The 17,604-nt window shown below is 44.1% G+C and overlaps 1 protein-coding gene across 2 annotated transcripts in view; it reads left to right on the top strand.

The window, feature by feature from the left end:
- ASCC3 (activating signal cointegrator 1 complex subunit 3) overlaps positions 1 to 17,604 on the top strand; it is a 410,940-nt gene that overhangs the window by 161,318 nt on the left and 232,018 nt on the right. For both annotated transcript variants that reach the window (XM_006118439.3, XM_075923934.2), the window contains exon 12: positions 6,264 to 6,440. In XM_006118439.3, coding sequence (XP_006118501.3) covers positions 6,264 to 6,440 — 177 coding nt within the window. The remainder of the gene's footprint in view (positions 1 to 6,263; positions 6,441 to 17,604) is intronic.

Raw genomic sequence — 17,604 nt, 5'->3', positions numbered from 1 at the left:
CCTTGTGCTCCTCAGCCAGAGTGAGGTACGCAGAAAACTATGCACTTTCTCCTCTTTTCCTAACAAAGGGGAACAGCCAGCAATGTCCCCATATAAATTGGGCAGAGTGGAGAGCTTCAGTCCCTTCCCCCACCCGCCCATGTGCCTGGATGGTGGGAGGTTTGCTGGGGAGGGGAGAGGGCGCCCCAAACAACCAGCCTTTCTGTATGGTTTTATGAGATGCAATCTCATTCCCGGAACATCCCATTTTCCTGGCACAACTTGCTTTAAGTTATGATAAGAGGAAGCTGTTATGCCGAATTTGGTTAGCTAATATTATTGTGTTCTTATGCTAATGAGTAACTCACATCTAGGTTTGCCAGGCATCTCCTTTTTCATTGGAATGCCTGATTGAAAAGGGACCCCTGAGGATCCAGTCAACACAGCTGACACAGGCTGCAAAAAGTCCAGCTGGCCACAGTGGCTGTCTCTCTATGGTTCCCTGAAGAAGCCCATGTCCCTCCAGCTCCAAGGAACAGGGTTGGCCAGGGGTGCTCCATGCATTGATCCTGTCCATGACATTGGCACTGCCTTGCACACTGGCTCTGCAGCTCCAGTTGGCTAGGAACTGTGACCAATGGGAGTTGGGCAGGTCCCGGCACCTAGGAGCCAGAAGGACATGTTGCCTCTTACGTGAGACCTGACAGGCCCATTGATGGGGGGTGGGGAGAAAAAGGGAGCAACTGATCCAGGGCCCAGCGATTCTGAAGCGCTTGGAGTTTCTGACTGTCTCTACCTCTACTGCAGCAATGGTGTCTTCCAGAGCCCTGGACCTTTTAAATCACTGCTAGAGCACCATGTGCCTTGGGGGACTCTAAGGGCTGGGAGTCGGTATGACATGTTCCAAGCAGGGCTGGGTACCACCGACCCTTCCTTTTCCGGCAGAGTAGAGCTGGGACCACCACCACCTTGGCCAGCGGCCTGGCATGACTGTCAGCTCCTGTGTCCCTGGAGCCCACACCCTGGCCTCCTCTAACGCTCAATCCATTACCCCAGCCCTAAGCCCCCTCCTGCATCCAAACTCCCTCCTGGAATCCATACCTTGACCCCCTTCCAGAGCCCCCTGAATCCCTCCAACATTCTGAGCCTCTTGACCCAATCAAGAGCCTCCTCTTGGACCCCAAACCCTTCATCCTAGCTCTGTCTCAGAGGCTGCATCCCTAGTTTGAATTCTCAAATCCCTGTTACCCCAGCCGCTTGCCCCAGTCCTCCCATGCAGTTAGAAAGTTGGCAATCCTATTGTATGCACAGCCTAATGATCCAAACCTAACTTGTGATTGCAGTACTCACTACTTTACAAGTATACTTTGACCACTTGGACATCTACTTCTCCTTATGTATGTATGATTTTTTTTCACGATCAGTTATTGTGCTGCTTGTAACCATCTCTGCACAGAGGTGTGAAAGTTAGGCTTATCTTCGCATCAGAAATCTTCTCTTCATGTCCCCTGAAAACCTTGTCTGTCTGTCTATCTGCAGCTCTCTCTCTCTTCTCAAGAACATTTAATGCTTCCACATCAATCAGGGTATCACACTTCTTTGCTTTGTCTTTATGCAAAGCACCCAGTCCTTTGCTCTCCTGATATTCAAGACCTATTTGGTTCTACTTTGGATAGGAGATAATCAGGCAGAAAATCAGGCACTTCCTTCATCCTTCATGCATTTCAGAGAAACTAATTAGGTATCTAGTGTGAAACTTCCTCTCTACTGCACCAGTATCCTTAGATTAAATCTATGCCAGTTTTTTGGAATTAAAGCCACTCTAGCAAAGCGGTTATGATTCAGACAATGATCCTGTTATCAGTAGTTTACAAGTAAAAAAAATAGTGATGAAATTTCTCATATTTCCAAGCCCAATATAATGGGTTGGAGGGGGGATGTTTGTGTGTTGGAAATTTGTAGGAAACCTTGTTAATTATTATGGGGTTGTCAGCCGATGGTCAGGGCTGTGTGTGTGCGTGCGTGTGTGTGCGTGCGCGTGTGAGTGACCGAGAAAAGGTTTAATGTCCGTGACTTTACCGCTAGGACCGGGTCGCTACCCTCCTGTTGCGGAGGGCAGTCAGCAGGCTGACAGACACCCCAGATTTTACAAGGAAGAGCTTATTACATCTCAGATTTCAGCTGCTAAGGTACAGGATCCCTTCGCAGCGGGCAGTCTAGGGAAGACTGAGAGATGCCCCAACGGATCTGTCGCCTGGGAGTGACACGATCCAAAATGCTCAAGCTCTTCCTATACCTGTCCCTTATGACCGGCTGAAGTTCTTTTAAGTTGTGCTTGGTTCTGTTACAGCAACTGAAGGAATCACGTTAAAGCTTAAACAGTTACAGGTTTATTAAAGAAGCTTATAAAGCATATGGTTACAATGGCTATTGCTCTCTTTCTTAACTGGTAGCAAATATAGATCTTAAAATGGTTACAAAGAAAATAAAAATAGAAAATAGAAATAATGGTACCAAGTGACAGCTTAATCTTTAAAGAGCTCTAAGTCTATGTGTACACTTAAGACAAAGGACCACATCCAGGTACAATTTTTCCCCCTTCTGTGCCTCTCGACTCCAGCGGGTCAAGCAAGGGCCGGTCCCTCAATTCCTAGGAAAGACGAATACGAGGTGGGCGTCCCCTTGGAACCTTGGGAGGTCAAACACCTAACCCGACCAGCAGATAGATGGTAGATTGACACTCAGAGTAAATGTGCTGCTGGACCCATCTTTATACCCATAGGGGCCCGTATCCTTTTTCTTATCTAAGATGCCAAATTGTACTGGTCCGTTTTTGTGGCGCCAGTTCTTACAAGGGAGTTTCAACTTAATTTACACTTGCAAGAGCGATAACTAAGTTGTGAGAACTAGACATATTTTTTTAATGGGCGAGAGATTCCTCCCCGCCGTGGTCGGCTGTGTGTTTGTATCAATATGGGTTTCAGTCAAGGGCACTCCTCAGCAGCCTCTTGGTCAGCAATTGGTGTATCTCTGTTTACAGCCATTCAGGGTCACAACAGCCTGGGCATTCTGTTCAAGGCTTTCACTGCTCTGTGTGCCCTGTATGCTCCAGGAAAGCAAAAATGGATGTTACAGAGGGGTTCCTGTCTGGCTACAGCGGTAGGGGGTGTTTTTTAGTTGGTGAGAGAAGGAGATTAAAACAAAACATCTTTTTCAGTTGAATATTTATATGGTGATCAGATAAACTGAAACTATATTTGTAAATTAAGATATCACACTTGGCATAGTACAAAGACATTAAAGAAACATTTTTTAAAATAAAAGTCAACGAGTGAAAACAATATGCTGCATGAGTAATCTTTTTTCTTGAACTTACAGTATGATACCAGGAAAAGCCTCCAGAACACTAGTGTCAAATAAAGTTGCAGTCTTTCCTGTTTGGCATTCCCATTGTCTTCATCTTTAAAAAGGTGTAGACTGATGCAACACAGACAGTTTATGACATAACAACACAGACTTAGATTTTTCTGATCATAAAGCTCTTCTAAGTGAAAAATAAAAATGCAAGCAAAGACCAAGATCTTCCAGCACTGCTAAAAAGACAGGGTTAAAATTAGTTATGAAATAAGAGATCCCTAGCAACTCACCAATCAAACAATCTTAAAAGACAAAAGGACAGAGAAATCTGTTCATAAACCTTAGTAGTAACGTATAATCTAATGTGAATGTTCAGTAGAAATAGTGCCCTAAATTGGCTGTATTTGCTAACCTAAGCCAGATTTTGTCTTTGAATATCTAATATAAAGACCAAACTACAGATCTTCAATTCAGATATTATTTACATCATTAGCATATGGGTGAGAAAACTGGAACTCCACCAAAGACATAGACCTTTAAAGGTTTTCCAAAGCAAATGCCTCTGTAAATTTGTCTGAGTTCAACTTCTTATCTCCAAAATTGTGCAGAAAAGAAGATGAAAGTGTCTGGGACTGGTATTAAGAATGAAGCACAGCAAACACCAAACAAGCAAATTAAAAACATCAAGTCAAAAAATGCTTATGTCAGCAAATCTCAGAGACCAGGGAAAGCCCACCAGGGAAAGCCTAAGGTTTTGTGTGATAGTGAATCTTCCTCGAGGATGCGGGGAGCACCCCGTCCCGAGTTTACTCTAGGCCCACTTCACCTGTGGGAGAGAGTCTGCACAAGCAACTGGGCCAGGGGCCTGTGTCACAGCAGCTCGTAGCCCACGGGGCACTACCCATGGGTCTCTAGTCTTTAGGCCCGCCTTGGGGCCAGCTCCTGGCCTTTATACCAACTGGAGCTGAATTATATCCAGATAGTTTTACAGTCTCGGGTCCTGCAGCCAGGCTAGACCATCCTCAGCTTCAGCCCCTAAAGTAATGAAGGTGTGTTTTGACACGCAGGGCGGAAAATGGACCCGGGCCCTACCTCTCAACCAGGTCCTGGCCCAGGGCCCAAAGGGTAGGGAATCCTTCCACTATCCGCCTGGCGGGGGCAAAAAAACGCAACTCACCAACCCTCACAGGAGCAAGTTTACTCCCTGCCCTAGTCCTCTCCTACCCCTCCTAGATATTCCTGTGATGCCCTTTCCCCGGAGAGCTGGCAACTGGTCTTACCCACCAACTCCATCGTCTCTCCCATTGGGGCAGCAGCCTGACGCGCATTGGCAACTCTGCGTCGGGGTTACCCCCGGAAGTCCATGAACCACCGTCTTGGTCGTTCGCGAGGGATCCTCCTGGACTGGCCAGACGAGGCCGGGGTAGGCCTATGTGGGCCCTTCAAAGATGGGTCTTTAACTGGCACCTCACATGGTGATCGTCCTCCACGGTGTCCACCAACCCTCAGGTCTGTCCACTCCTTGGTAAGGGTCGAGGAGGTGAGCAGCTGAATTCCCTCCCCGAGGAAGGCAGCCTCATCCCTGGCAGCCTCCGCTCGGGCTTCCCAGAGGATATCCAGAGCCCAGCTCTCTCTGGCTTGGGACCTCTCCCTGCAGCTTCCCCTGCTGCTGCCAGCTCTCTTTGGCTCTCTGCCGCCTCTGTGCCAATGCACTCCTCTGCCCCCTCCGTTTGCACAAGCTCGGGTTTTAATCCCACTACACTGCCACCGCAGCATGCGTGGCAGCACCTGGGAGTGCTAATCCACTCGCCCCAGAGGTGGCGTGGCAGGGCAACCCCGTCACAGCAGGTCAATTGACTTACACTCATGCTGCATGGCTGAAGTTATAGTGTATATGTTCAGGCTGGACCTTGGCCTCTGAGACCCTCGCTCCACATCAGGTTTCAGAACTTGGCCTCCAGCCCAAGCCTAAACATCTACACTATTATTTTTAACACTGCAGATCATCTTTCACTGTGCAGAGTTACTTAACCTCTGCCATTTTATTTATACACACACACGCGCGCACACACACACACACACACACACACACACACACACACTCTCTCTCGTGGTCCTGTATCACCTTAGGGAAATGTGTGCAGCCCCGGGCATGGGGCTGGCAGGCAGACCCCACATGCAGAGGCAGCAGCAGAACCCCTAGGTGCAGGACTGGAGACTGAGCAAGATTGGTCTGAGATTTATGCAAACTAAACTAGAATAGTAAGAAAAGAGAAAATGTATTTGAAAATTACTGTCTGAATACATGTAATATACATAGTCGTGAAAAGAAATGTCATACAACAAAAGCTTACATGTGTGTTTCTAATCAAGAAATTTGATATATTATGTCATTACGTTAAAAACATTGTTATAGAGTCATTAGTTGAGTTTTTTTTCAGTAGTGACTGAATATCAGTGCAAAGGGCAGACAGCAATGTTAGACATGAATTAACCTATTTATAACATTTAAACAGCTATCTTGGTCTTGTCTTCAGGTTCATAAACCTCACATCTGTGGTCTGAGTTAGAGCAAGGGAGGCTAATTAACTCTTCCTCAACTAGACCCTGTAATTATCTTTTTAAATGTGGTTTTTATTACAGATACAACTTCTTTATAGTAGTACAAAATTATTAACTTTATTGGGTACAGTAACATGTTTTAATGAGAAGAGATATTAGAATGTTTTAATGGATATGAGGTGTGTTGAATAGAGTATAGGAGACACCAGCATATGTTCTGTTCTCTTATGTTTAAACTATTAGCTGTTTGTATCACGCTGTTTAAGATTTATTTTATGAAATATATTTTAATCCTTTTCTGTATCTAATTTATAAAACTCAGATCCTTTACTTATATCTAAGTCATTCTTTTTTTATATATATAGGTTGAATCTACACAGAGCATGATCAGGATTTTGGGCCTTTCGGCTACATTACCCAATTACCTTGATGTAGCTACATTCCTACATGTTAATCCTTACATTGGACTATTCTACTTTGATGGCCGTTTTCGACCTGTACCACTGGGACAGACATTTATAGGAATTAAGACAACAAATAAGGTAAACGACTGTGGAAAATCTGTAAGATTTTTGTGTGTGTGTTTATACACAGTTATTGATTCTAGTATATAAATGCCTTCTTACCCATTTGTGCCATGGTTGAGTAATCCCAATTTTATTATTCTTTAGTGTGGGAGCCTCATTCATTTTAAGTAGGCCTCTTCACAAACGCCTGGGCTCAGAAGTTACTTTCAAATTTTCATAATAGTACCATCTTGCATAACTAAGGGTACGTCTAGACTACATGACTCTGTCGCCAGAGACATGTAGATTAGGCTACCAGGCATAGGAAAATGAAGCAGCGATTTAAATAATCGTCGTTTCATTTAAATTTACATGGCTGCCGCGCTGAGCCGACAAACAGCTGATCAGCTGTTTGTCGGCTCAGCGCGGTAGTCTGGACGCGCGGGTGTCGACATCAAAGACATTTGTCAACCACCCAGGTATGCCTCCTGGGATGAGGTATACCTGGGTGGTCAACAAATGCCTTTGATGTCGACACCCGCGCGTCCAGACTACCGCGCTGAGTCGACAAACAGCTGATTAGCTGTTTGTCGGCTCAGCGCGGCAGCCATGTAAATTTAAATGAAGCGGCGATTATTTAAATCGCCGCTTCATTTTCCTATGCCTGGTAGCCTAATCTACATGCCTCTGGCGACAGAGACATGTAGTCTAGACGTACCCAAAGATTGAAAATTAGAATTTTCAGTGTGGTCAAACAATATTTACCTCCTTGTAGTTTCCGCATCTTGCGCGCACAGTTTGGATTTAAGTGAGGAAAAGTTGAGCAGCGTCAACCTCACTCTCTCTTCCCAAATCCCATCTGGATCCAGTAGCAAGACGAAAGTCAAGACGGCTGGAGATGGGACTGGGCGCAGTGGGTGACTAGGACGTCTTCTGTGTCTTGTCCTGCTCTACGCGTTCCACGACACTTGCGGAGACCGCCTTCTTGACTGTTGGACCTTCGATTGGTCTCATCCACTCAATCTGCTGGAGTCTGTCTTCACATGCTGGGATAGACAACTTCCTGTCTCACCGAGGGTTTTGGGCCCGTCTGCTACCCTCACCTGGTTTGTCCGGCCAGTCGAAGCCGTTGCCCGGGGTGTGGCCGCTGTCACATGCAAACAGTTACGAGGAGCCACAGGTGAGAGCTGGGTGCCAGGTGGGAGTCAAAGGTGGATGAACCACCCTAAAAGGATGCGACATGTTCAGCCACCAGAGGTGCTGACACTCCCTGACCGATAATGTGGTGTCGAGACATTGATATTGAAGCCCTCAGTGAGACTCGTCTTGCTAATGAAGGTCAGCTAACTGAAACTGGAGGTGGATATACTTTTTTCTGGAGCGGTCGTGGCACTGATGAGTGTCGCGATGCTGGAGTTGGATTAGCTGTCAGGAATCACCTTGTTTGGCAATTTGCCAGTCTTCTCAAGGGTGTGAAAGATCAGCTTATGACACTACAGCTTCCGCTACAGAATAGAAACCAAGCCACTCTGATCAGTGCCTATGCTCCCACAATGACTAACCCGAACGAGATGAAAGACAGGTTCTATCAAGAACTGGATGCCTTACTATCCGCTGTGAGTAGCACCGACAAGCTGATCCTGCTCGGTGACTTCAATGCAAGAGTAGGATGCATTCAATAGCCTGGCATGGAGTCATTGGCAGACATGGAGTGGGCAAATGTAACAGCAATGACCTACTCCTACTGAAGACCTGTGCAGCACACGACCTCCTTATCACCAACACAACGTTCCGCCTACCTACCTGGAACAAGACATCCTCAACCGTCCGTCATTTATCAACGACGAGGTGATTGAGAGGATTCCCCAGGTTGACATCAACGGTGCCATGGATGATCCACTGGTAGTAGCCGAAGTTTCACAAGCTGTTAGCCAGCTATCCAGCGGCAAAGCTCCAGGGGCAGACGCTATACCTGCAGAGGTCTATAAAGCCGGTGGTCACATACTCACAGAGAAGCTCACCGAGTTGTTCCAGTCTTTTTGGGAACAAGGATCCATTCCTCAGGAACTCAAGGATGCATCCATTGTACACCTTTATAAGAGGAAGGGCAATTGACAGGTATGTGACAATCATCAGGGAATTTCGCTGCTTTCCATCGCAGGAAAAATCCTTGCAAGAGTGATGTTAAATCGTTTGGTCACTCATCTGGAGTGTGGCCTCCTGCCAGAGTCATAATGTGGCTTTCGTAAGGGCCGCGGGACTATTGACATGATCTTTGCCGCGTGCCAACTTCAGGAGAAGTGTCAGGAGCACAATCATGAACTTTATGCGACCTTTGTTGACCTCATGAAAGCCTTCGACACTGTCAGCCGACAAGGTCTGTGGAGAGTCATGTCAAAGTTTGGCTGCCCCCCCAAATTCATTCAGATGATATGCCAGTTTCATGATGGTATGATGGCCAGAGTGCTAGACGGTGGAGAATCTTCCAAGGCATTCCCAATCGCCAATGGCGTCAAACAGGGCTGTGTATTCGCACCTACACTGTTCAGCATCATGTTTACTGCTATGCTGAATGATGCCTTCCAGGACAGCGTTGCCGGAATCAGCCTTAAGTACAGAGTGGACAGGAATCTTTTCAACCTGAGGAGACTTCAGGCTATCACAAAAGTGAAAGAGACTGTTCTGAGAGACTTCTTGTTTGCCGATGATTGTGCCTTCTATGCTGGCTCTGAAGCAGAGATGCAAGTCAGTGTGGACAAGTTCTGCGCAGCTTGTGACAACTTTGGACTCACTATCAAAAGCAGAAAGACCGAAGTCATGTATCAGCCTGTCCCTTTTGCACCGTACACAGAACCCACAATCACAGTCACAGGGCCGATGCTACAGGCAGTGGACCAGTTCACTTCCCTCGGCAGTACTCTTTCCCATGCAGCTAACGTTGACATAAAAGTCACATGCAGAATAGCAAAGGCAAGTTCTGCTTTTGGTAGACTGCACCCCACTGTATGGGAACATCGAGGAATCAGCCAAGCAACAAAATTGAAGGTCTACAGAGCCATGGTACTCACCACCCTCCTGTATGCCTGTGAAACGTGGACTGTGTATCGGAGGCACGCAAGACAGCTTAATCACTTCCACATGACTTGTCTTCGCAGAATATTACGCATCGGATGACAAGACAAAATACCAGACACTGAGGTTTTCTCTAGAGCAAGTTTACCGTTAGTCCACACTATGCTGATAAGTGCACAGATTCGATGGGCAGGTCATGTCATTCGTATGCCGGATGAACGTATACCTAAGCAGCTCCTTTTTGGGGAACTCTCTACTGGTAAACGCTCACATGGTGGACAGAGGAAATGTTACAAAGACACACTCAAGGCCACCCTGAAGTCGTTCGGAATTGATACAACCACCAGGGAATCACTGGCACACAATTGCCCTGCCTGGCGCAGTCTCATTCACAAGGGATGCCAAGTTCTCGAAACAAGGTGCATGTCTGAAGCACCACACAAGCGCGTGCTGTGCAAGTCCAAAGCTACCAGCGCAACGATTGCAATGCCTACACATGTCTGCCCGACATGTTCCAGGACATTTGGTGCCCGAATTGGCCTGATAAGTCATCTTCGGACACACTGTATCCAGTCTCAAAGCACTTAGTGTTGTTTAGGTCTTCATCAACCATGATGGACGAACAACAACAGTTTCCACATCAAGCAGAGTGTGATAACAAAGCTCTATCCTGATTAAATAGTGATTATTGTCATCAGTTGAATGAATTTCCTTACCAATGTCTTGTTGTTAAGTGTGTTTTCAAAGCAGATTGCTTTGTCCAGTTGTCTCATTTAATTCCCTATGTTTGGTAGAAATTATGAAATTTGGTTTATTTTCCTGTTGGTTACCTGAGAAGTAATCACTCTTAACTCACAGGAAGCAGCTTGGATATAACCATTGAAGATATGATTTGATGTACTGAATGCCATATGAGTAATTGATTAAAACCTGTTATAGGATGAGTTATCAGCAGAAGCGGCTCGAGGAGAGCTGCCGGCAACTGGTGCTCCAGGCAGAATGTGGGATCTGCGCCCCTGCCTCCATAGCCCTCAATGGCTTGATGTCATTATTGGGCGCCGCTTTAAACTCAGCACCCTAGGCAGCCGAGGTTTCCTACATCCATGGGCTGCCCCTGGTTATCAGCTTTCATGTATTTAGTTTTTGATAGCGAGAGACATGAAAATAGACTTTAACTCAGGGTACGTCTAGACTACAGGCTTCTGTCGACAGAAGTTTTGTCGACAGATACTGTCGACAAAGAGCGTCTAGACTACATTGAGTTCTGTCGACAAAGCAAGCTGCTTTGTCGACATGGTAGTGTAGACACAAAGGACAGTTTACATGCAATAACACCTTCTGTCGACAGAAACTCTGTCGACAGAAGGTGTTATGCCTCGTAAAATGAGGTTTACCAGCGTCGACAGAACTGCTGAGTTCTGTCGACGTTATGTCGACAGAACTCAGCGGTAGTGTGGACGCAGGTATAGTTTTGTCGACAAAAGTCCACTTTTGTCGACAAAACCCTGTAGTCTAGACACACCCTCAGTCTTTTATATTCTTTTCCAAAATGAGAAATAGACAGAACATCTAACCAAGCTATTCAGATCATGTAAGTTAACTATATTTGTTTTAGAATTAAGTAATACATATTAAATCAGTCTGAGGTAAATGTACTTGACAGAACAAATACCAATTCTGCAGTTAAATGCAAGAGAACTAATTCAAACATAAATAAGAAATAAGTAAAGTAAATAATGTTTTACTTTCTCATTGCTTTAGAAAAAAAGAAACATAAGGAAACATGTTATTTTGTAGCCTAGCTTGTCATACTGTCTTAGAATATCCTACTAGACTGTAGGTTGCCGGGGTTTTTTTAATTATGTTTTCAAACAAAAGTTAGTTTCAGGGTTCTATTGTTAATATGGTATGTTTTTAAAACATTTAAAAGTGACTTTCTAATTAGATTGTTTAAATAATTCACTTCATCTGCAATGCAGAGAAGAAAGGTATCTTAAAACCATGGGGGAGTCATTTCAAGTCTATGCACACAAGGATAGTTTACCATATGGTACTTATTATGATGTGCATATTTTAACCTTCATTAATTGTTTCAAGTATCTTCAATAATATTTGCTGTTACCGTTCTTCAATAATTTCTTAATGCTTCATTTGAATATTTAGTTTATTCGTACTGCTTCTTTGGAAAAATTAAAAAATGTAGTTTCCTTATAGCAACTCTGGAATAAGCTTTATATGTTTAAAAGGAGAAAATTGTCAGTACTTAACAAAGTATTGTTGAAGTAATCATGAAATAACTAATTCTTTTCCCCTCATCTTCCACAAAAGGAAAAAAGAAACTCACAAGGAAGTGAAATTATCAGTGAATTGCCTCTCTTCAGGAGGGAAAAAATTAAAAAAGGTAGACAGATGAAATACTTCCATTAATACTGCAGGCTAGGACAAGTCCTTATATTGCTCAGAAAAATGTCATCAGAGATTTGAGATGGAGGGGATGGACATTGTGTAGTCTTTTGAATGTGCCTTGTAGCAGCTAGTGATAGAAATGTAGCCGTGTTAGTCTGGTGTAGCTGAAACAAAATACAGGACTATGTAGCACTTTAAAGACTAACAAGATGGTTTATTAGATGATGAGCTTTCGTGGGCCAGACCCACTTCCTCAGATCAAATAGTAGAAGAAAATAGTCACAGCCATGTATACCAAATTGTATATTGTATAATTGTATCCTTTGGTATATATGGCTGTGACTATTTTCTTCCACTATTTGATCTGAGGAAGTGGGTCTGGCCACGAAAGCTCATCATCTAATAAACCATCTTGTTAGTCTTTAAAGTGCAACATAGTCCTGTATTTTGTAGCAGCTGTTATCTTCAATTAAGAGAATTAAATCATGTCAGAAGATTTCTTCCAGGATGAAACGGGTATCGAACCTGCCTAAACAGAGTGTGAGACTTGGCAGAACCAGGTCTCTGTCTCAACTCTCCCTGCCTCTCCTCGCTATGATCAAGGAGAGAGTCCTACAGGCAACTCTTGATATAAACCACTAAAATAGCGGTTAGAGCTAATAATATTATCATGGACTCTTAATTGGTATTCTTTGTTAGAAGGAGATCATCAGCCAACACAATAAATGCAGTGTTTGTTTCTGGTTTGGCATACCAAGGGGTTATAAGGCAGCTAGGTATTGTCAGAGTTGCCTTGCTACAATCTTCTCCGTAACCTTCTCTGAAAAAGTAAAGATTGGCCAATTAGCAATCTGTTCCCAGAACATGTACATAGACTGCTCACAAGGCCCTTTCAAAACATACAGCATCCTTCTCTCACCAGTAGAAACAGCCATAATCTATAACCATAAGGGACCCTATCATTTCCCCACATACTTTCAGCTGCTAAGAGACACATGGATGTAAAGCATGGGTCTGATATTTTACAAACATCTCCTCTTAGTCATTCAGTAACTGTCAGAATTTAAACAGAAAAGACCTTGAAATTTGTCTCCATCTGCATATTGTTCTGCTCAAAAGAGCAGATAAATCTCAGCCCAGAGCAGAAGGGCATCTCCTTCCTGAAAAAAACCTAATAGTTAGACTGGAAAAGCTTAACTAAAGTACTTCCTTGTTGGCTAGATTTTTTTTTTCCTTACTGCAACAGGGACTCTGGTGGGTCCCACACTCACGGGATGCTGACCCCGGTGTACTGTGTCGAAAAGCCGGCACGTGAGCTGGGACAGCTTTGCGGAGCCTGCTTGGTGGCCACCAGCTGGCTCCAGTTTCTGGTTCGCCCAGCAGAAGAAGGTGGGGGTGGGGCCAAAGCACTGGCAGGGCAGCCTCAGTGACTTCTGCGCGGGCATGGCGGGATGTTTAAAGAAGGCACCGCCGATGCCAGAGAGGGGGGGAGCGTGGAGTGTAGCCTGGAGGCAGCAGGGATAGGCTGCTGCTTCTCCCAGGACGCTGATACCGGGGCGCACCCCAGGACAAACACTAACTCAGTGAGGAGATAGGAAGCAACCCAGGGCACAGCCAGTGGAAAAGCCCGTGGGTTGGTGCTTTGAGGGGAGTTTCCCCCACCGACCAGACGAGGGTAACGGACCCCAGTTCTTAGGGCTTTGGGTTGGGGCTCAGAGTGAGGGTGGGGACTTGGGGTGTTCCCGAGCCCCTCTACCTACCTCAGCCACTCCGGGGTAGTGTGGCGTGAGTGATAGCCGGTGCCTGTGGGCCAGAACATGTAGACGAGCGATGGGTGTAGGTGAGACGCCTGCAAATGAACCCCAGGACAGGAGTGGATTAGGGTCCCTAATCCACTCCTGTCCTGGGGTTCATTTGCAGGCGTCTCACCTACACCCATCGCTCGTCTACATGTTCTGGCCCACAGGCACCGGCTATCACTCACGCCACACTACCCCGGAGTGGCTGAGGTAGGTAGAGGGGCTCGGGCACACCCCAAGTCCCCACCCTCACTCTGAGCCCCAACCCAAAGCCCTAAGAACTGGGGTCCGTGACCCTCGTCTGGTCGGTGGGGGAAACTCCCCTCAAAGCACCAACCCACGGGCTTTTCCACTGGCTGTGCCCTGGGTCGCTTCCTATCTTCTCACTGAGTTAGTGAGACAGACCCGAGTGATCGGACGGATGGTCGGAGCCTCACAGGATAGGGTTTTTGACCCCAGGAAGGGGCAGACTGCGGGGAAAGTCGAGCCCTGGTGGGGTGCTGGATAGCTAATAAAGTCAGGATCGATCAGACCCTATCCAAGACCTGTTCTTTACGCTTACACTTAACATTACCTCACTTAAGTAGGATTTGTGCAAAAGAGCTTTGTGATAGGAAAAATGCATTAGCTTTATAGGATAAGTAATTTCCATTGCCAAGAATATCTCAATCCCCTATTGGACACTTCATTAGGTGTTGAAAGTTTGAGAGACTGGGATGTCTTTTTTCTCTTTTGCAACATAAAACAAACTGCTTTTGAATTCTCCATGTAGAAGGTGAATAAAATATATCTGTTAATGTTTGATTGTTTCTTTGCTGGTCTTAAATCCAAACACTAGGCCAGTGTTTCTCAACCAGTGGTATAAGTACCCTTAGGGGTACTCAAGAGAAGTCTGGGTGAGGGGCGGGGGTGACACCAACACAACGGAAACTTGAAGAAAACTGAATTTTTGTTTTAAGTTTTACAGTGTTTTATTATTTTTGTACTTTTTACACCCCAAAATTTTATCAGCCACCTGGTTACGATTAAGTTTTTTAAACTAATGTGTTATAATGGTAGAAACAAATGTGTGTCTGAAAACTATAGGTACTGGGGGAACTTACAATTTTTTTAAAGGGGGTAATTTTTTTTCTGAAAAAGGGGTGCTTTATAAAAAAAAGGTTGAGAAACACTGCACTAGACAACACAGTGTTTTTATTCTTCTCTGTTTTGATATGTTTAGAGGACCATTAACCACAGCGTGCAACTTGACCTGCACAAAATTAAAACTGGTCAAAGAAAGTACAAAATAATACTCTGCAAATTATGCTGTTCTGTTTAAGTGAAATCAGAACACAGTTTTGAAAAACGTATTGTTATTTATACAGAAGATGGGTTCTATTCCAGATCATCAGATAGGCACAAATTCACAACAGAGATTTTTTTTTGATCTCCCAACGTGGGCTGAAGCAGATTTGCTTGATAGGACTTTAAATACAGTATATGGTTAACAGACCATAATAAAAATCCTTTAGCGTATTTTTTAAACGTTCCCTTTATTTTTGTAGTATACATTTAATATACAATGAAAGCTTTATCTGGCATTCATGTAGAACTGGGGTTGCGGGTTAATTGAATGTGCCTGATAACAAAGCGTATAGTTCTACCACCCCACTGCTTATTGGCAGATCCAGCTCCTGGCAGCTCGAGGCAGGCTGAGGTAGAAGGAAGTGCCTGCTTATGTCAGTGGCAATGCTGGCTATTAGAAGCCTGGCAATGGCTGGCTGCACAGGCAGGAGTCAGGCATGCATGCTTGAAGATGTGGTGGCATTTGGCCTGGGGCAATGCCAATTAACAAAGTTTTCCAGTTAACAGAGTGCCAGGTAACAAAGCTTTCACTGTAGTAGTGTATTCAGATTGTTTTTTGTTTGTTTTTTGAATGTTCATTTCTGTTGCTGTCTGATTGCATAATTATAGTTCCAAATAAGGTGTGTGTGTGTTTGTAACTCTGGAGTTGGTACCTCGGATGTTCTACTGTATATAGGAATGACACAGTAGGGTGTGCTGGTGTGCAAGTAATACTATATGTGAAAGAAGGCATAGACTTAAATAGAGGGGGGAAATTATCAATCAATCAATAAAATGATAGAAACTCTATAGATAGAAATTCTATATTTGAATAAGAAGTTGGACTATATTATCAACCAGCTGAGCAAGATGGGGATGGTGATTTGTGAAATCTGCTGGAAAATTAGAGTCGATAAAAATAGAAAACTCAACAATGACGGGATTTCATCTCTCTCCATTTGTCTGGGTACTTGTCATCTCAGTATGGAATACAGACCATGTTTCTTCTCACCATAAGTGACTGCTTCTTGGAGCAGCTAGTCCTTGACCCAAAAGGGGAGAAACGAAACCGTTCTTGATGTAATCCTAAGAGAAGTGGTAGATCTGGTGCAAAAGGTGAATATAACTGAACCATTTGTTAATAGCAAGCATAACATAATGAAATATAACATCCTTGGGGAAAAGAAGCCCACCATGGCAGCATATAACTTCAGAAAGTAGAACTACACAAAAATGAGCCATCTAGTTAAAAAGAAATTAAAAGTTACGGTACCAAAAGTGAAATGGCTGTAAGGTGCATGGGATTTTTTGAGAGAACTTTGACAATATTTTTACCAAAAGTAAGCAGTCATGTGATAAGAGAGAAGGTCTTCTCATGGATCAGGAACTAATTAAAAGATAGAAAAGAAAGGGTAGGAATAACTGGTCAGTTTTCAGAACTGAGAGAGGTAAATTGTGGTGACTCCAAAAGATCTGTACTTGAAACAGTGCTGTTCAACAAATTCATAAATGGTAAGGAAACAAGGGTAAACTGTGAGGTGGTAAACTTGGCAGAGGATTCAAGATAACTCAGTCCAAAGACTGTGAAGAGTTGCACAGGAATCTCGCAAAACTGAGTGATTAGGTGACAAAAGGCAGTTCAATTTTGATAAATACAAAGTAATACACATTGGAAAACACAATCCCATTTATACATAGAAATGATGGGATTTGAATTAGCTTTTAACGCTCATGTATGGGATTTTGAAGTCATTATAGATAGTTCTCTGAAAATCTTTGCTTAATGTGCACTAGCAGCCAAAAAAAAAGCAAACAGAACGTTAGGCTCCATTAGGAACTATATAAATAATAAGACTGAAAATATCATAATGTCACTGTATAAATTCACGGGATGCCCACATCTTGAACTACATGCAGTTCTGGTTGCCCCATTCCAAAAAAGCTATGTTGGCTTTAGAAAAGGGACAGAAAAGCACCAATAATGATTAATAGTATATAACAGCTTCTATATGAGCTGAGATTAAAAAGACTTGGGCTTTTCAGCTTTGAAAAGAGATGATTAAGGTAACATATGATAGAGCTCTACAATTGTTGTTGGTGTGGACAAAGAGAATAAGGAAATATTTACTCCTTCCCATAATACAAGAACCAGGGGTCACCCAATGAAATTAATAGGCAACAAATTTAAAACAAAAAATAAGTACTTCACATAACGCATACTCAAAAAAAAGCCCACTTAGATTAAGTTCATGTAAGATGGGTACATCAATGGCTATTAGCCAAGATGGCCAGCACTGCATTCTTGTAGACTGGGTCACCCTAACATCTGACTGCCAAAACCAGGTAGTGGACAATAGATACTCAATCACTTGATCACAGAATCATAAAACTGGTAGGGACCTCAAGAGGTCGTCAAGTCTAATTCCTTGTTCTCATGACAAGACCAAGCACCATCTAGATCGGTGTTTCTGAAAGTGCTCTGCGAAACCACGTTGAGAAACACATTAACTGCCCACCCTGGCTTGTTTATTTACTGGCACCGCAGCCACAGAGCCTTGTGGCTCCCATTGGCTCCGTTTTGCTCTTTGTAGCCAAGC

This window comes from Pelodiscus sinensis, chromosome 3 (genome assembly GCF_052426305.1).
Source record: "Pelodiscus sinensis isolate ZL-2025 chromosome 3, ASM5242630v1, whole genome shotgun sequence".
Lineage (NCBI taxonomy): Eukaryota > Metazoa > Chordata > Testudines > Trionychidae > Pelodiscus > Pelodiscus sinensis.
The sequence above is the reverse complement of the archived record's forward strand: the minus strand, read 5'-3'. Positions and strand labels throughout refer to the sequence as shown.